The sequence below is a fragment of the Epinephelus fuscoguttatus genome, linkage group LG13 (assembly GCF_011397635.1).
Source record: "Epinephelus fuscoguttatus linkage group LG13, E.fuscoguttatus.final_Chr_v1".
Taxonomy (NCBI): Eukaryota; Metazoa; Chordata; class Actinopteri; order Perciformes; family Serranidae; genus Epinephelus; species Epinephelus fuscoguttatus.
The window spans coordinates 6634232-6654777 of NC_064764.1; the positions used below are offsets into that span (position 1 = coordinate 6634232).

Sequence of the window (20546 nt, forward strand, 5' to 3'; positions counted from 1 at the left end):
TAAACCCAGAAACCCAAAAATCATTTAAACCCAGAGGCATTAAATGCAAGAAAACCTTTTTATTTGACATGTTGATGGGGGACAAACTTAACAATAGTCAATATTACCCCAGCATTGGAATCAAACTAAAAAGTGTGAAATCGATGAAGGGTGAGGCTATCTAGTAGATTTTTTTAATCTTTATTTATCTATGTATTTGTTCATTTATTTATTTAGCTTTACCTAATAGTATATTCAGGGGAGCTAAGGACAATGTGAACATTTCAACTGGCAACATTTGACTGCATGGTATAGCTCTGAGCTCACTGCCCCATGCTGTGTTGGAAGGAATTTGCATCATTAAAATGGGCAGTAAATGGCAAGATGAAACTATAAACGTAACTCTCAAAACTATAATCTAATCTTGCCCTGTTTGGGTTGTAGAGGCAAAACCTGGCACAATACGCATATCATCTGTACAATCACTAAGTGTGGTTTGGAGTCATATATATGAAAGACAGCAGCTAATGAATTGTTTATCCAGGTCTTTTGAGCAGCACATGTTGGAACTCTAACACACACACACACACACACACACACACACACACACACACACACAAGTTCATCAAACTGACACGTTGAGTGATGTAGGGCAGACAGCTGCTAGATCAGAGGAGGGTTACATACATGACATCAGTGTCTATTTATGCGATAGCATACAACTCAGTCCCTGGAAAGGATCACAACAACTGTTGCTGATCTGTTCATGAAGAGCAGATAAAAAACAGACTTTGTTTACCATTAGTTTGGCTGACTTTGAGCAGGCTGCTTTTCTTTCTGCTGTCAGCAGTCAGTGAGCCTATATGTGTCCTCATGTGCCCTACAGTTATGGTTGCATGTGTCTTTGAGTTGATTCAGACATGCTGTGGAACATTAATAACTCAGATATGATTGGGACTAACTGAATCAAATTATGTTCTTTGAAGTTATTAAAAATAAGGAATATGAAAACAGAGGTGATAAAGCTCTGTGATGGAAGGCAGCCATGACAATAAAAGGATCGGCGGTTTCAGTCCCACCTGGCCGTTAGCTGATTTCCACTTTCAATATCTGGTGTCATGGCAAATTTGTTTCACAGCTGGGCAGCACACTGGGAGACACAAACAGGAAACATACAGCCCAGACATGTGCCTGTCAGACATCAAAAACAGGCTTGATTGTCAGACACCAGTTACTCATCCTACACACGGCTTTCGCTTCCTGTCCGTTTGATTCTGATTTGGAAAAAATTCAAGCCGCCAAGCGAGGCTGAAAGTCAAATGACGTATCCAATTTGATAATGTTTGTGGAACAAGACATCAGGATGAGTCAGAAAGTACAGATTCTGTTGCAGACACAAGGCACATGTGGGGCAGAACCGGTGTAGAGTAGTGTTACAGCTTGTTTACGTGTTTAATATACAGACAAATGACAAATTAAAGGAACAACCCGAATAAATGAGCAGAGAACATAACAAAATGTGGATGCTTCCACACAAGGCACGAGGGCTCACTGACTGGTTTGTTGAAGGGAGTTTGGACTGATGTGCGATGGCGTGTCAACACAGAAAACCTTTTAGCTGATGGAATATGGACTACATATATTTCAATTATTAATCAGTGCAGATGTCTACACTGACTGCCAAATGAATCATTATGGTTAGGTTCAGGCTGTCGTGCATTGTTTGCACATATACCTACTAGGGCTGTACCCAAATATTCGGATATTCGAATATTCATTTCTATGGGTAGGTATTCATTATGAAAATTTGGTATTCGATATTCATTTTTTTATTTACTTTTTTTTAACATATTTTTTGGTGCTAAATGTAGTCTTTTGTTGTTGGTAAATGTAGGTTATCAATAAAAATAAAAACTTTTGAATTGCATTGTTAAAAATGAAAATATAGTATAGCCTACCAACGGAGCTTGTGTGCACGGCACGCTTGAGCGCATCCGTCTGAGGCTGTGGATCAATGTTTCGAGTTTTACCACTTTATCACTATTCCCTCTAACATGTAGCTGTTTTTTCGTTATCTTTTGAATTTAATATGAATTATGAAACCATTTTTGTCAACGTTTGTTTCCCCCGTTTTGTACAATAAATTATTGTTTAAAGTTTCAGCAAGTTTCTTTTGGAGTGCATGACACAAGTGTGTTTTGAAAACGGCCACGGACTGTCACCTGCTCAACGCATCAGTACCTTCGGATGCCATGACAGTAATAGATTATAGATTAATAGATTATAATGTCAAAACATCATTTACAGACCTATTTAACAGGCGATCACTGCTGCCCGACCCGCAGGTCCATTTGCGGGTCCCGCGGGTTAGGGGTCGACCCGCGCATCACTACTCAGCTCAGTCAATAAATGCTGTACACAACAGTAGACATTATATTCTATTCAGGCCGGCAGAACCAGCAGCGCATCGGCTCTACAGTGCACGGCACTGCTGATGAACCATTTTATTGCAGCACAGAGTGTCTGCCAGAAACCAATTACTTGCAGAGGCTTCCTACAACTTGTTTGAACGGTTCCGATTTAATCAGAAGACAAATTAAGCAGGATGACTAGTCAATGTGAAAATTAAAAGAAAGCATAGAATAATGTACTAAAGGAGATTGTTGTGCCATCACATTTTTTTTTTTGTGGTTTGAGAGTAAAGATCCGATCGCTGCTGTGCAAAACTTCGCAATACAATTAGGTCCGAAAAAACCCCGGAGGAGTGCTTCACAAGGAGTCTTTGAAAGGAGCTGAGCCTGGCATAAAACCGGAGAGAGCAGGCAGCATAGCCACAGCACCCCACCATTATCTCCTTTGTGAGCAACATTACATTTTGTGCAATGGTGGACATTACCAAAATAGCACCGGTTCTTACTAACAGGACTTTTTACTTGTTTACACATAAATGTACAGCCACTCTTCCACTATATTTAGGAGCAGGGCATCAGAATCACTATAAAGGTAACTGCCGTAAGTAGCCTTTCACTAGTTTTTTAGGCCTCTGATTGATCTTTTTCTTTGTGTGACTGGCTAACATGGCTTTATTGTTAGGGTTCTGTCACCACCTGTTGATGTGCTCTTGACAGTTATTAAACTGTGTTTTTCCCTTTTCATTCGGACAAAGATTTTCTTTTAAAACCGTGCTTGTGCGTGTGTTGTTTTTTTGTTTTGTTTTTTGAGAGCAGAGGGAAAATGGTATTATTGCATTACGATCCATTATCCAAGGGAACATTTCTTTGATTTCACTTTATAGTATACAGGATCGTGTCTAGTGGATCTTTTTTTTTTTTTTTCTGCATGTGGACTGTTCTGGCTTCATCCAAGTCATTTAAGAGTGGATCTCAATTATTGTGAAATCTGATTTGGGGATGAGTTGACTTGGCTCAGAGTTCAGACATTGATGATGTTGTTTGACGTGTTCAGTCCGAGTGAAATTGATATCATATGAGATGCTGTTACTTAGAGCGTGATTTGAACAGCATCATGTCAACTATAAACTGTACTGTACATCTTGTTTTGAAGAAGCTCTTAGTACAAGCGTGGAAACTTTTCCCGAGTTCTCCAATTTATTTTCCTTAATACAATCAATTTTCTAATCTTCTGAAATCCTGTGATTTTCCAGCATTTCTTTCTTTATTATGTCTTGTCTTCATCATCTGACTGTAGCCTCCCTGACTCTCCCTGTCTTTCTCCAGATCACTGACCTGAACAGACGCATGTCAGCCATTGAGACCCTCTTGAACCACTTAGAGCAGAAGGTCACCTCAACGTACAATGAGGTAAATCCATTAAATATCCTACACATTCTCACTCCCAACTCTACTATCCAGTATCTCCACTATCTCTCTAGTGTCAGTTTTGGATGCTCAGGGACAGCACGTCAATTTCTGCTTGTTATATGCATAGTGTCTTTTCAAAATAAACTTCCGTGTTCACAGGACATGTAGGTTTCATCACCAAAAGGTTTGGACAACCAAAATACTTGGTTAGGTTTAGAAAAAAAGATCATGGTTTGGGCAACACATGCTCACTCTGACTTTGTCACATATCAGTGTTTGGTCATGGACTTTTTTACGTCAACATATGACATGCTTTGGTTGTTGATGATCTGGAACACAGTGTCAACTTCAGCCTGTTACATGCATTGTCTGTTTTCTAAATACACTTCTGTTTTCACAGGACATGTACAGTTTGCATACAGTCTCTTTCAAAATAAACACACTACGTTGGTAAAACATCACAGATTAACGTTTGTTTTTTTTTCCCTTAGCAACAAACACACATGGTTATGTTTTGCCAGCGCATGCATGTGGATGGGTTTAGGCAACAAAAGCACGTGGTTGGGTGCAAGAAAAAACAACAGGGCTTGGATTTACAATCTTATGGCAAGTGATTACCAGCCCCCGTTTGAGAGTCAGTGGTTGTTGGACCCATTCACCACCCCTCCCACCTGCCTTCCGCCCCCTTAACTTTCACTGTTACCTGCTGCATTTCCATTTATGCCGATGTGAAAGGACAGCTTTTTTGGTAGGTGTCTGACACCGGAAGTCACTTACCAAGCACCGGTTTTCGCTGACTTCAGAGTGAGGCCCGGTTGGGTTTGGATTAAAATAAATACGTTTGTTATGTAACTTCAATAAGTTAACCACTACGTCAAATGATATACATAACATATGATGGCAACTACATAACTTAAAAGTCATGTAACAGGGGACAAAACCAACGGTGTCTGAATGTCCTGTATTTGTTTGACCAATCCACCTCTCCTCCCTCCCACCCTACTTGGACTTTCTTGCTCTTTATACTGCATGTGTGCTGTGAATGGGTTTGCACTGGAGTTAGCTGGAAGCCCGGTGCATCTCATATAGACACGAAAGAGTGCCTTGTGCGCTGAAATCAGACACCAACGACCATCAACGACAACTGCCATATCTGACACCCTGGGAATGGGATAGTTTGAAATATCAAACCACAATTGCCAAATAATGATAATCATCACCATCGTCCAACCTCAGCCCAGCTGTTGCAGAAGGAAGTTTTTGGAAATACATTAGGAGAAGCACTAAGATGGTTTGTTTAGCAAGAACATGTTTATGTGTACATAACCACAGCAACAGGGACTGTGATAAGCCCTTTATTTTCAGCTGGTCTCATTATATATGACAAAAAGTAGAAACTAACATACTGACAGAGGAGTGAACAAAAAATAGTGAGTTTAATTAAACTCTCGTCTCGTCTCGTCTCGTCTCGTCTCGTCGTCCTCCGCTTATCCGGGTCCGGGTCGCGGGGGCAGCAGCCTCAGCAAGGAAGCCCAGACAGTCCTCTCCCCAGCCACTTCCATCAGCTCTTCTGCAGGAACCCCGAGGCGTTCCCAGGCCAGCCGGGTGATGTTGTCCCTCCAGCGTGTCCTGGGGCGGCCCCGAGGTCTCCTCCCGGTTGAACATGCCCGAAACACCTCCCAAGGAAGGCGTCCGGAAGGCATCCTTACCAGATGCCCGAACCACCTCAACTGGCTCCTCTCGATGTGGAGGAGCAGCGGCTCTACTCCGAGTCCCTCCCGAATGTCTGAGCTCCTCACCCTATCCCTAAGGCTGAGCCCAGCCACCCTGCAGAGGAAACTCATTTCGGCCGCTTGTATTCGCGATCTCATTCTTTCGGTCACTACCCAGAGCTCGTGACCATAGGTGAGGGTTGGAACGAAGATCGACCGGTAAATCGAGAGCTTCGCTTTCTGGCTAAGCTCCCTTTTCACCGGACCGGACCGGTTAAGCGCCCGCATCACTGCTGACGCTGCCCCAATCCGCCTGTCAATCTCCCGCTCCATCCTACCCTCACTCGTGAACAAGATCCCAAGATACTTTAACTCCTCCACCTGAGGAAGGACCTCCCCCCTGACCTGGAGTGGGCAATCCACCCTTTTCCGGCTGAGGACCATGGCCTCGGACTTGGAGGTGCTGATTCTCATCCCAGCCGCTTCACACTCGGCTGCGAACCGCCCCAGTGAGAGCTGGAGGTCACTGTTCGATGGAGCTAGGAGGACCACGTCATCCGCAAAAAGCAGGGACGAGATTCTCCCACCACCGAACCTGACACCCTCCACCACTCGGCTGCGCCTAGAAATTCTGTCCATAAAAGTTATGAACAGAACCGGTGACAAAGGGCAGCCCTGGCGGAGTCCAACCCTCACCGGGAACAGGTCCGACTTACTGCCAGCCATGTGAACCAGACTCGTGCTCTTTCGGTACAGGGACTGGATGGCCCTTAGCAAGGGGCCACCCACCCCATACTCCCGGAGCACCCCCCACAGGATGCCCCTGGGGACACGGTCGTAAGCCCTCTCCAAATCCACAAAACACATGTGGACTGGTTGGGCAAACTCCCATGCCCCCTCCAGCACCCTGGCGAGGGTAAAGAGCTGGTCCACGGTTCCGCGTCCGGGACGAAAACCACATTGCTCCTCCTCGATCCGAGGTTCAACTATCGACCGGACCCTCTTCTCCAGCACCCTGGAGTAGACCTTACCGGGTAGGCTGAGGAGTGTGACCCCCTTGTAGTTGGAACACACCCTCTGGTCCCCTTTCTTGAAAATGGGGACCACCACCCCGGTCTGCCACTCCAGAGGCACTGCCCCCGATGTCCACGCAATGCTGCAGAGGCGTGTCAGCCAAGACAGCCCTACAACATCCAGAGCCTTGAGATATCCGGGACGAATCTCATCCACCCCCGGGGCTCCGCCGCCTCTGAGTTGTTTCACCACCTCGGCGACTTCTGCCCCAGAAATTGGACGACCCGCCCCCGAGACCCCGTCTCTGTTTCCTCACTGGAATACGTGTTGGTGGGATTGAGGAGCTCCTCAAAGTATTCCTTCCACCGCCCGACAATGTCCCCAGTTGACGTCAGCAGCTCCCCGCCCCCACTGTAAACAGTGTGAGCAAGTTGCCGCCTTCCCCCCCGAGGCGCCGGACGGTTTGCCAGAACCTCTTTGGAGCCGATCGATAGTCTTCCTCCATGGCCTCACCGAACTCCTCCCACGCCCGAGTTTTTGCCTCCACGACTGCCGCCGCCGCGCTCCGCTTGGCCCGCCGGTACCCGTCAGCTGCTTCCGGAGACCCACAGACCAACCATGCCCTGTAGGCCTCCTTCTTCAGCCTGACGGCTCCCCTCACCTCTGGTGTCCACCAGCGGGTTCGGGGATTACCGCCGTGACTGGCACCAGCGGCCTTGCGGCCACAGCTCGCGACCGCCGCCTCAACAATGGCAGAGTGGAACAAGGCCCACTCGGACTCAATGTCCCCCTCCGCCCTCGGGACGCGGTCGAAGCTCTCCCGGAGGTGGGAGTTGAAGATCATCTGGACAGGTTCTTCCGCCAGGCGTTCCCAGCAGACCCTCACTGTTCGTTTGGGCCTGCCAGATCTGCGCGACGTCTTCCCCACCATCTGATCCAACTCACCACCAGGTGGTGATCAGTTGACAGCTCTGCTCCTCTCTTCACATATGGCTGCAGGTCAAATGATACGACTACAAAGTCGATCATTGACCTGCGACCTAGGCTGTCCTGGTGCCACGTGCACCGATGGACATCCTTATGTTTGAACATGGTGTTAGTTATGGCCGCGACCCGCACAGAAGTCCAATAACTGAACACCACTCGGGTTCAGATCGGGCAGGCCGTTCCTCCCAATCACGCCCCTCCAGGTCCCGCTGTCATTGCCCACGTGAGCGTTGAAGTCCCCCAGCAGAACAATGGAGTCCCCGGTTGGGGCACTGTCCAGCACCCGTCCCAGGGACTCCAAAAAGGGTGGGTACTCTGAACTGTTGTTCGGTGCATAAGCACAGACAACAGTCAGGACCCGTTCCCCGACCCGAAGGCGCAGGGAAGCAACCCTTTCGTCTACTGGGGTAAACCCCAACGTACAGGCAGAGAGTCTGGGGGCTATCAGAAAGCCCACCCCGGCCCTCCGCCTCTCACCCGGAGCAACTCCAGCGAAGGAGAGAGTCCAACCCCTCTCAAGGACTAGGGTTCCAGAGCCGGAACTATGTGTTGAAGCGAGGCCGACTATATCTAGCCGGTAACGCTCAGCCTCTTCCACAAGCTCCGGCTCCTTCCCCGCCAGAGAGGTGACATTCCATGTCCCAAGAGCCAACTTCTGTAACCAAGGATCAGACCGCCAAGGCCCCCGCCTTGGTCTGCTGCCCAATCCACATTGCACCGAACCCTTCTGGATCCCTCTACGGGTGGTGGGCCTGGGTTTAATTAAACTATTACTGTTAAACTACACATGAATTATGAATCTTACAGTTTACAGGCCACAGACATGGATGTTCCCAAGGAACATATGATGTCACAATGTCTTGTCCCATTCCTCAGACAGCCACTTGCACTCTGCAGCATTCACTCTTCCTTGCTGCATCCACAGCTGATGTTAATTAAAGTTTGTGAGGATTAAGGCAGAGATATATTGGAACTTGGCCTCATCTTCACAGACTATACTGGAGTGACCCCTGACTGACTGCCATGTTTCCATATGTATACGGGGGCTTGGCTGAGACACATGCAGGAGAACCATATGATGTGTGACGGCCTTCTTCTCTACTTTGTGTTTTTTTGTTCTTATTCCTGTTGGTGAAGAGAGACAGTTGTTAGTATAGTGGTTACCAAGATTAGATCATTATTGGTTCTGGTCTCTTTAAGGGCATTCTTGTTAATGATAAAACAAAACATTGACATGGCAGCCTTAAAGATGCACTAATCACTGTTTTTATATGAACAGTGCCAGATGACTTTGTCTAAAGCAAAACATATTGCTCTTAATGACCAACCTATGACAACTTTATAAAGTGATACATAAGTGTTATGTTTACGGCCCATTATGGTCCACAAGTGGCCAATAAACATGTATCACTGCAGCTTTAAACAGAAACTTTCTCAGTGTAGTTAAACAGTCCAAACCTCTGAATGTACGTGACCTTTCTTTTAACCTGATAGTAGAGATAAACATGAACTGTTGTTTTTTTTGTTTGTTTTTTTGATTATTTTGTTTTTTTAAAAAAAATCTAATTTTTCTAATATTCAGAATCAGAACTAAGTATGTACTAAATATTTTTTCTTTTTTTTTTGCATCACTCTCAGGGAACTTACACATTAATACACACAACAACTGAACAAGGAAAACAACGATGAACAAATACAGGTATCATTATGTGAAAGGAAAAACCGGTGTATATATAAACACCCCCCCCCCCCCCACACACACACCCACCCCCATGGGGTGGTGATGTGTCTTCCTCAAGCTCTGGTCCTCTTAGATGTTGTACCTGGAATCTCCCCCATTTCGGGGGTCACAGCCCCGAGTGCTCAAATTACCATTGGCACCACTGTTGCCTTTATCCCCCACATCTTTTCTTGCTGCTCTTTCAGCCCTTGGAATTTTTCAGGCTTCTCGTGTTCTTCCTTCCTGATGTTGCAGTCACTAGTGATTGCTACATCTATCACCACTGCCTTCCTCTGTTGTTTGTCGATCTATGTATATAATATATATATATGTGTGTGTGTGTGTGTGTGTGTGTGTGTGTGTGTAAAGAGTGAAAAAATTGAAAATTGAATTGCCCCTCAGGGGGGGATTATAGTAGTAGTATAGTATATAGTATATAGTATAGTATATAAAAATAAATAAATAAAATAAAGCAGCAATGACCATAAAAAAACCTATGAAAAAACCTATGTTTATATACAAGTCAAGTGTTCAGTAAGTTGTAACGTATACAAATATAGAGGGGAGAATCTGAAACAGGTTATGTCCAGGGTGTGATGGTCTGCAGTGATGGTACGTGCTAGTTCTCTTACTATGGAGGAGTACAAGTTCTGAATGGTGGGCAGGCTGACACCAGTGATTCTTTCCACAGTTCTTACTGTTGTAGTCTGTTCCTGTCCTGTTCTGTGGTTAATCCAAACCACACAGTAATGGCTGTGCAGAGAACAGACTGGATTATTGCAGTGTAGAATTGTCAGCAGCTCCTGAGGCAGGTTGAACTTCCTGAGCTGGCACAGAAAGAAACTAGAAGGCAACTCAGAGAGCACAGACCTCCATCAAGGCCAAATGCCTTCTCTTGCAATGTTACCAAAAGTTAAAAACAATTTGTTTATCCTCCCCATGTTTCAGATCAGCTTCAAAATTTAATGGGCTCTTCTTTGGCCCATGCTTCACCCTTCCAAGAAATTTCATGAAAACTGAGCCTGTGGTTTTTGCATAATCCTGCTGACAAACTAACAAACCTTGGCAGTGGTAATAATCATGTAGTGTATTTGCAGCTCATTGTTTCTGATAATGAAGAGGAGCACACAGTTACTCATGTTCATCCCTCTCTCATCAACAGTGTTGTCTCATGTGGGTTTGGTGACTGTTTTTAATTGGGACGTGGGCTCTGAAATCCACACCAATGTCATCAGAGAATGAGCCAAACCACAAAAACAGCAAACCGTAAACGAACACACAACTGAAGCTCGCCTCGTAATTAGTGGCTATTCTGCATCAAATGAGAGCAATATTTGCTAGACTCAGGCCTTTTCTCTCTCTCTTGTGGCAAGGAACATCTTAAGTCAATCTGCATATTGAACATGTTCCGCCGGTTTTGTCATAGCAGAGTCTGCACACGCCACGTCTGTGTTAATGTCCATCTGATTTGTATAGTAACTGGAGAGCATTGGTGTTTTCTTGCATCAATGTACTGTACGATGCATCTATTCATCACCTAGACCAGCTACTTCCTGTTTAAATTCACAGGCCTGTCAGTAGTGGAGGGAGGGCCCTTGGCCAATATGAATTGTGCACAAAGTAGGGCAACACAGCTGGACAGTCAACGATTAGCCTAATCACAGTCGGTTACATACAGTCAACTAATCATTCGCTAATGCTGCATTCCATTTACCTCTGAAGTCAGAGGTTGGAGCTGGAAATCACATCACAGCTAAGTTGACCGCATACAAGTAAAAGTTGGAAAACCAAGATGGTGTTAGCAACATAAGTTCGAGCAAAGTTAGCCATTGTTTGCAACAGGGGTTTACAATATGGCGAAAGTGTCATATCACAATATTTTGCAGGCAGAATCACAATCCACAATCATATCACGGTTCTTTTTCATGTTGGTTTTTCATACTATTTTGTAAGATACTGAAGAATACAACCAAACTAATTTCCTCATTTAAAAACTAGTGGTACCTTTTCACATAGATTTTAATCAAGTGTGCGTTTCCAATAGTATGAACATTCCGCTGGAGTTTTGACATGGTTAAGATTCATTCAAGTACATTGAGGGAATTTTGCATAACTCCCAAAATAAACATTTTGTTTTGATATTTTTAAACAGTTAAATCCTCAAAACTACTCTATTCATGCTGTTTTCTAAGGTAGATTTATGTAACATTCTAATAAACATTTTATTTTTTTTTTTTATTTAACCTTTATTTAACCGAGAAGGTTAAAGGTTAAAGGATAAACATCACAAAGTAGAAAAAAATAAAATAAAATAAATGGAACAACAGCTGCTGCTGATGCACTAACCTGGGATCCCCTCACTGTATGACTGTCAGCATACTCTTTCAGATGCTTTCTTTTGAGGTGGTTAAAAAAGGTAAGGGTAAGGGTAAACTGCCAAAATGAGCTTTCTCCGTGGAGTGGCTGGGCTCAGCCTTAGACATAGAGTAAGGAGCTCTGACATCCGGAGGGAGCTTGGAGTAGAGCTCCTTCACGTCAAAAGGGGTCAGTTGAGGTGGTTCGGGCATCTGATCAGGATGCCTCCTGGGTGCTTCCTGTTGTAGGTGTTCCGGGCACATCCTACTGGTAGGAGACACTAGGGCATACCCAGAACATGCTGGAGGGATTACATATCTCATCTGGCCTGGGAGCGCCTTGGGTCCCCCCCCAAGAGGAGCTGGAAAGTGTTGCTGGGGAGAGGGACATCTGGGGTGCTGCTTTGCTTGGCCAGCTGGCCCTGCGACCCAGATTAATCCATCCATCCATCATGGATAGATGGATGGATGGATTTCCCATCTTTGCTGAGCAACAGTTTTGTGTGAAAGGAATTAAAGGCCTGTCCCATATGGACACCTATCCCAAACATTACCATGTTATTTGAAGAGCTAAACCATTAAGGCATGTGCCAACAGCTGTCACTCAACCAGTGTGTTTTAAATGAAATAAAGACACAAAATAAAAATGTTCACTGAAGGCATAGATGAATTTTCTCAGCCACATATTCTCGGCTTTGCTCTTACAGACCAGTCAGGCTCCTCTGACTCCAAACAGCACCTCTCCTCTTCCTCAGTGGGAGGAAGTGGACTTAGAAGAGCAGCAACTGAGACAGAAGCTGCACGAAATGACAGACAACATCAGTGACCACGGCCTAACCTCTGATGAGGACGAGCCCAGCAGACCACACTCCTCCCAAGAAATCCCAGCATGGAGGGGCCCACAGGGAGATGCAAAGCCCACCAAAATACCTACCAGGCCCTCATCCAGAACAAGCATTGTTCTCTGCAGACTTGAGGAGGAGCAACCTCGGCTGACTGACTCTCAGAAGGTAGAGATATTTATGGTAGAATTAAATGAGCAGAACATGAGCAGAGGAAAGTAAAATTCATACACAAGCATTTAATGCCAGAAAGTTCATCAGAAACATTCATACTGTACTGCACATCTGGATCATTGCACATTCTGTTCTTTAAAAAAAAACTGCAAGCACATACTGTAGTCATAAATCAAGTCACTCAGCCTTAGCATTTATTATTCCTGTGCAACCATCACTCCCAGATTTTCTAAAACACAGAATGGACTTGAAAAATAATTCCTTCGTAGCTGATGTGCTAAGCTGCCTGAACTGTTTTCACTGGTATTTCTTTCCCTTGAAATAACAAAGCTACAGTACTCAGGTGAGTAATGGTATTGTGTTTTTTACAGAACTGTAGGCCTGTTCAAACTGTATGCCCTCTCTTAAGGATTTAAAGTTTCACATAACACTAGCATGTACAAGCAAATCCCACTGTTCTGAGGCTAACCTGTTGAGGGCCAAACTTGTGAAGCCGTTTTCTTTTGCAGTGTGACAGTCTTGTTTCCAGCATGACCTCTGATCTCCCAGCAGCCATTGCTTTCTGTTCTTCTTATTATCAAGCCAGATAGCTTTTTTGTGCTTCACTGACTATGGTGAGGTATGAATGACTACTTGCCACTACAGGTCTTGCTGTTTATGGAAGAGTGACTCTTGTGGTTCATATAATAAATACGAAGACTTTGTTCCATTGTAGTAATTCAAGTCCTGCTGCTGAGGTTAATGGTGTTTAAATCAGTGGTTCTCAACTGGTTCAGCTACGCGGTCCAGATTTCTTCTTAGTCAATAGTTCAAGGTCCACGCAGTTTAATTTATTCAGAATCACACCTGCGTTTGGTCATGTCCTTGAGCTAGTTTACCGTCTCTGTCAAGTAGCTGACCGTTAGTCACTCATTCTACAGCAGGAAACAGCACTTCGAAATAAAAGCTCTGTGCCAGAAATTCACTGTACTTTAAAAAAAGGTGTGTCTTTTACAAACTTGACACGATCCCGAGTCACTTGTGGTTATACAGAATGAACCCCTGACCCAGTTTTGGACTGCAACTAACCCGTTGGGAACCACTGGTTTGAATGATATGGCTGATTTGGAAATTCAATCTCTCCATAAGGTTTGCTTTGGACTTTTCATCATCTTGTGGAAAGTTTTACAAAAATAAAACCTCCATGGACCAAAAATTAATAATAGAAAAAATCATAATCAACCTTCTTTGCAGTTTGAAGTGTCCTGTTAACAGTTTTACAGACGTCTCTTTTATAATGGTAGTCCATAATGCCTTTCTGGGTTGCAGGGATTGTTTCGCTGCAATACTGCACGTGGCCACTGGAAAAATTTGAAGTAAGGCTGAGCTGCGTTACTGGGGGCCTGATCTGACACCCCTATTGTCAGGTCTATAGATTGCATATAAACATGGACAACATGACAGCTCCCCAAAAGTGAGGCCGAAACATCTTTTTTTTTTTTTTTTTTAGATATTTTTTTTGGGCATTTTTTGCCTTTAATGGACAGGACAGTTAAGTGTGAAAGGGGGAGAGAGAGAGGGGATGACATGCAGCAAAGGGCCACAGGGCCACAGGCTGGACTCGAACCCGGGCCGCTGCAGCAACAGCCTTGTACATGGGGCGCCTGCTGTACCACTGAGTCACCGACACCCCAGGCTGAAACATCTTGATCGCCCCCTGGTGGCTGGCTGCAATATAGATCATGAAGCCTGCTCTCCTTGTTAGTGGAGGGGACATGGGCCAAACTAAAAACTCAAAAGTACATGCCGGATGTATTTTTTCCCAAAGATGGTTTCTGTCACTTCTGTCACTTTTTATCATCCTGCTGTATGTTCAAGTGTTCGTTTTTCTGTTGAGTTTGGTTTTAATTAGTTATTTGATGCTATAAAACAGAGATTTTACAACATGATTGACAGCTGTATTAGCTATTCGGTGGCTTGCATTCAGTGGCACTGTGTTTGGGTGGGAAACTAGACACTGCAGAGATTGCTACTGCGTAGACTCTGGCACTGAATGAGGGTCACCATGGGAAGATGGCAGCGAACTTATCCAGTATGTTTTAGCTTCTGTACAACAGGGGTTAGTGGAGACACGTTGTCCATTTTTATATACAGTCTATGGTCAGGACCACATTAGTAGTTGGCTCAAACTGTTTAAAATGAAGGGAGAGGAAAGAAAGAAATGAACAAAGAAAGAATACCACAAGGGTTTTTCTAATCCACCATCTCTGTAGTTCAGGTTTGGGAAGTTTAGGCAACTAAAACCATCAGGACCTTTTAGAATTGAACAATACACTTTCTCTATCGTAAATACTATGTAACAGTGACAGTAAATGACTTCAAACATACCTTCAATGTTTTTGCGCTGACATTTCTTGTTACTTATCAACATTTTTTTTTTTTTTTTACTTTTTTCTAGGGCTGCCCTGACTAAGAATTTTCCTAGTCGACCAATAGTCGTCATTTAGGGCCATAAGCCCCCATGTTCACAATATTAAATTAATTATTAAATTATATATTTTGGGCAGGGTAAGACAGGTTGACTTATCTGTCAATAAAGTCGAAGTCGAGACGACAAGTCATTTGATGATGCCATCACATTGACAGTGAAGTATCTCCACACATGTGATGTGTGTCTGTCAAGGCCTGAACATACTCGGGCGGAATGTACGAGGAACGGACTCTGCGGAGGTCCACGCAGACTCAAAGCGGATGTCCGCGAGCCCTGTGCGCTCAAAGCTCAGATTTTATGACCGTGCGGACTCCGCTCCACGCACCAGTGACTGCTCGGCATGTATTTTCACATTTTTACAGGAAACTACAACGCGGAAGTGCGCTCGACTATGAAAGCCCGAATGACTGCGGACTTTCATCGCGGAGTCTGCTCCGCTTATAGTACGCCCAAGTATGTTCAAGGATAAAGTATCAGCGTAAGCCAATCAGAGGCAGCAATTGCATTCCGTACACAAGCACACAGAGACAGCGAGAGGGAAAAAACACACGACTTGACAACTCCTCCCGGGGGGTGTCGACTTGTGCCACTGATGTCGACACGTCGACAAATCGACTTTTCTGTTAATGCCCTACTGTGCTACATTACAGAGAAATACAAACCGTACTAATGAACCTTAATTAATATAGTAATTATTGTGCTAAGTGGCTAATAAGCCGAGGTGGGGGACTCGAGTCACATGACTTGACTCTAGTCCAACTTGAGTCGCAAACTTGAGAATTGCTTGACTAACACTGATGAAAGATTCGGCTTGACTTTGACTTGGTATTCATAACTTGAGACTTGACGCACTTCACTGGTGGCCTAGTGTTTAAAGCACTGACCTTGAACATACTCATCTGTGGAGTCCTCCGAGAAACATTGTTGCATGTCGTTCCTCAAATCCTTCTCCCCTTGATTTCCTATCAACTTCCTACTGTCTATTCTTTAATAACGGCATACAAAGCCCCATCTCCCCAACAAAAAGTGCCATATCAATTTTTTATGTGAAAAACAAACTCACTTTTTGCTTGTTTGTTTGTTTGTTTGTTTCATTTCTCGAAATTTGTGTTGTAAACAAACCAGTCAACAGAGAGCCTGGAAAGGAAGTTGCACCCTCTAGAGGAGGGATCAAAGGCAAGCTTTAAAGGCTCAACAGCCTTACTGGTTGAGCTGGAGGACCAGGTAGCCCAGGCAGCTGCCAACGTCCAGAACGCCCAGAGTGAGGTAAGAAAAAAAAACAAAAGCTGAGTTAAGCTTAGCTGGCATATTAAATTTGTTTTAAAGAGCCAAAAGGTTGCACAGTCAACATTTCTCTTTTTACCCCAAGGTCTCTTACATAGAGAACAGGATTGCTGCCCTGAATGCTGCCGGCATGCCAGTGGATAAAAGAAGGGTAAAGACGTTTATTTTATTTGAGTTGTAGCCAGCGTTTCAGAGTCAGAGCTGGTTAAAATCATTATATGAGAATGTTTGCATGCATAAAATAGATTTCACTTTGTATTAAATCAAACAAGTGCATACTGGATTTCTTTTTGGACACAGAGCGGCAGATTTAATCCTACTGGATTACTGTGAGATAAATTGTGGCTTGTCTTGAAAAGTGGGTGAGCGTAGCGGAATACAATTGAGGGAAATATCAAAAAGTGTGCCTGAAGTCCAACAGCTCAGAGTTGTCTTGACTCGATTTCCAGTTGCAAATGTAGCATTTAAATGTTCTTTATTGCTGAAAAGGTTGATGCAATAGAAATCCCTCTATAATTGAATGAAGACAGACATGTTGAACACCGACTGTGACTGTGATTATCAGTACTTTGGTATAAATTCAAACATATGTGTTATGTGATATGTTATTTTTTTTCCTAATAAGTCAGAGGATATTTAAATAAAAATAAGGAAAACAAACAGCAGCAGCACTGACATCAAAACACGACAAATTAGTGTCTCTTTATTTTAAAACAAATCAATAAAGGAGGGATGAACTACATGTAAAAGACATAACTGCTTGTTACTTTTCAAAACAATTTCAGTCAGCAGTTTTGACCAGTTTGCATTTATTGAGAATGCACAAATGAGTTTAATTTTTTTTTTTTTTTTTTTAAATTCACCTGCAAAATGACCAATTTTATATCAATTACTCAACACTTGAATTTGTGAGGAGAACTTGGTTTTTGTCGAATCCCTCCATGGTGAACGGCAGTGTTAATTTTGTTGATGAGAACTATGACAAAATCTTTTTGTCAACAATCATTTTTCCATGAGGAAGACAAGATGATGATGAGCTAAAAACAGATCTTGATAATAAAAACTAAGACGAGATCTATGTTTCATTGTCATTGATGAGACAAGATGTGACAAAAAAATGGTAGTGGTGAACTATTGGACAGTGAAAGTTGAGAGCAGCCGTGCTTGTAATTATCTTCAAATGCCGCATGAGCAACAGGCTGTTAAACTGCTGCTAAACGGCCGCAGAGCAAGCAGCTACTGACCACCGGACTTCACATCTGTTGATCCTTGCAAGACTGAACCCAAATCCAGACTGTCTCAGGAAGGTTTATGGTTTGATGCTGGCTGACAGGCAGGAAGGAGGCTCAGTTTTCTTTGACAGAGTTAAAGGTTTAGTGTTAATCACTAACTCTGTGAGACATGAGATTACACCTCCAGACTAACATGTTGCAGACCAAGAAAGAATTCAGGCTTTAATAAAGTTATTTCTCTGCCTCTTAACAGTGAGATCAAAGAGTTTACATTGAACCTGGATACAAATCTTAGTTGTCTTAAATTAGTTATTTGTGGTTTCAAAGTTTTTGAGACCATAGATAAAGACATGTTGAGCTTTTCAAATGATGATCAGTAAGTGTGTGCTCATAAATCACCCCTTAAACCTGTCAAACACTGCTGGAGAAATGACAGTTTGTAAGTGTGCAGAAATTATTTGTAGTTGTAGAAAAAAAAGTGTCTTAATGAAATTTTTATACAACCTGTCACCTTGATTGTAATTTCTGATACATGAATTAGCCTAACTGGATTAGTTTAAGGATTAAAAAAACATAACAACTAAAAGTTGACTAAAATGTCATGAATTTTTGTTGACTACAATGTTTTGAATTTTTGTCGACTAAAACTGAACTCAAACAATGAGGGGATAAAAATGACTAAAATGTGACTAAAACTAATGAGCATTTTTGTCTCAAGACTAAGACTTAAACTAAATCTAAAATAGCTGTCAAAATTAACGGAACAGAAAACACAACACAAAACATTTTCGTGAAGTGAAGTAAATTGTGTCTGTAAGATTTTTTAAAATGCATGTGTTTATTTATAGTTTTGCTGTTGTTTAATGCGGACCCCATTTACCTCACTTCATAAAGACTGTTCACCTTTTTGGGATTCTTCAATCACCATGGAGGCATGCAAGAAAAGCAAAATTTTCATCATGAATTCAAGGTAACACACAGTGAGTAATTTTCATACAAATAGTCATTTTGCAGGTGAACTATTCCTTTGATGTCAGAAATTTACACTGTAAATATTTTAACTGTAAAATAACAGTAACAAGCTGGCAGCACAGAAGCCAGCAATATACCATAATTTTACAGTAGGCTATCTATACTGTTTAACGTTTTCACAGTACCTTAGAAATAAATGCAGCATATTTCTGTGATTATTTGGATTTACAGTGACATTCAGTTTAGGGTGTTGCTTTACATCCTAACAGTATACTGTAGACAGGCAATTTGGCAGTTCTAAACTATCAGTCTTCAACGCAGTTAACATTAGAACTTAATGATTCTGTGGGCTACAGACATCTGCTTAAACTATGCGTTTCTGTGAATACTATGCGTAACAAACAATAAAGACTTAGAAGAGATCAAAATTATATGCATTTATTTAAACATGAATACTGCTGCCGTCCTGTTGGACAACATAGAGAAATGAGCCCGTGAGATTTTGAGGAGCAAACAAAAACAGCTTAGTAGTGTCTGCTTTGAACTATGACAATTAAGTAAGATTCTTACTTAAATTTTGATTGTCAGAGACTTCCCCCAACCCTTACCAAACATGACCAAACCTGAGATTAGAGCCTCGTTGATACTTGATTTTTTTAGGCCGATGTCAGTATTAGGAAATAAAGAAATTCCAATAGCAATATATCAGTATATATTAATGAGAATATCGTTCCTAAGATGCAAACCATTATTTTAACGTAACCAAAATAAATCAACGAAAAATGCCCATAAATATAGGCTAACTGAGCTATTCAAATCTCCATCTCACTGGTAACTATCATGTTAAAACTAGCTGGACAGCGTGTTGTGCATGAGTTTGACATCAAACATTCTTGGCAATATGAACAAGGTGCTGGCAAAGAAAATAAGACTTTAATTATCGTCTACTTTGGAGATGCAAGACCCGATTGATGTTGATGAAGTAGGACTGGTTGATGTGTAGCACATGTCCTCCAAATTGTGTGTCCTCCTCTGGAAAAACTGCTTTCCAAATGATAGTTTATGAATTCCCTTCAGGAGTTGATGGCAAATTATTTCCATATATTTTTCTAAAAGAAGCAATTTAACAGCAATTGCTTATAGTGTACTCATAAAATACATTTGTTGGTGCTGATGTTCTTGTGGAATAGTAATGAAAAAATTGTCATTGTTGTCCTTTAATTGTAAATGGTAACATAGCATGTCAATAGCATGGGGTAAACACTCAACAAGAGCACTTAGTTCTATCTACTGACAAGTTGTTTCCCATCAAGCATCTCGCTTCTGCAACTCTCACCGCTCTTGCAAAATTGTGTGCATCGTCCTGCAAGATTACAATGTCTCACCACACAGTTGAGGCTCCAGAGCAAGTCAGACAAAATCACTAACCATTATGTAATGTACTCAACAAAACTGTGATCACAACTGCACAGATCAGGCTCATCTCAAACAAGCCGAATGATTTGACATGGTGGTCTTGGATTTGACTCTGAGTCCTGGGGCTCTGCCCTCTCAGATTCAGATCAACCAATCAGATGATTTCTGTCTCTTAAGCAGGTCTGTCTCTGATAAATATTTGTTCCTTCTAAGGTGCCAAAAAGGCTGATGGGCCATATATTTCTCACATTCTCACTTTTTTCCTTCTCTGTTTGTTTCCTGCTTTGGTGTCTTCTAGTCTGCGATCCCGATCCAAGCAAGAAGACTTTCCCACAACTTTCCCACAAGTAAGAACCGACCCTGCTGCCCTTGAGCATGATCCCTAGAGCCTTTCGCCCGACTCAAAACATCTTAACCTTATTAAATTCACAGAACATGGTGATCTATTTTGTGAGCTGGTGAACACTGTGTCCTATTGTACTGCAGTTTTAATTTTCCCAGATGTATGTCAGATAATCAAATTCTCAACATGCAGAATTCCCACGGGCATATTGTAGTATGAATGGTGT

General features: G+C 42.8%; 1 protein-coding gene across 7 annotated transcripts in view; it reads left to right on the forward strand.

Annotated features, from left to right (window-relative positions):
- The window catches only part of mlphb (melanophilin b), a 68948-nt gene that overhangs the window by 40570 nt on the left and 7832 nt on the right, over nt 1–20546 (forward strand). For all 7 annotated transcript variants that reach the window (XM_049594256.1, XM_049594258.1, XM_049594257.1 and 4 more), the window contains 5 exons: nt 3717–3800; nt 12295–12597; nt 16199–16339; nt 16443–16508; nt 20276–20324. In XM_049594256.1, the coding sequence (XP_049450213.1) occupies nt 3717–3800; nt 12295–12597; nt 16199–16339; nt 16443–16508; nt 20276–20324 (643 nt within the window). The remainder of the gene's footprint in view (nt 1–3716; nt 3801–12294; nt 12598–16198; nt 16340–16442; nt 16509–20275; nt 20325–20546) is intronic.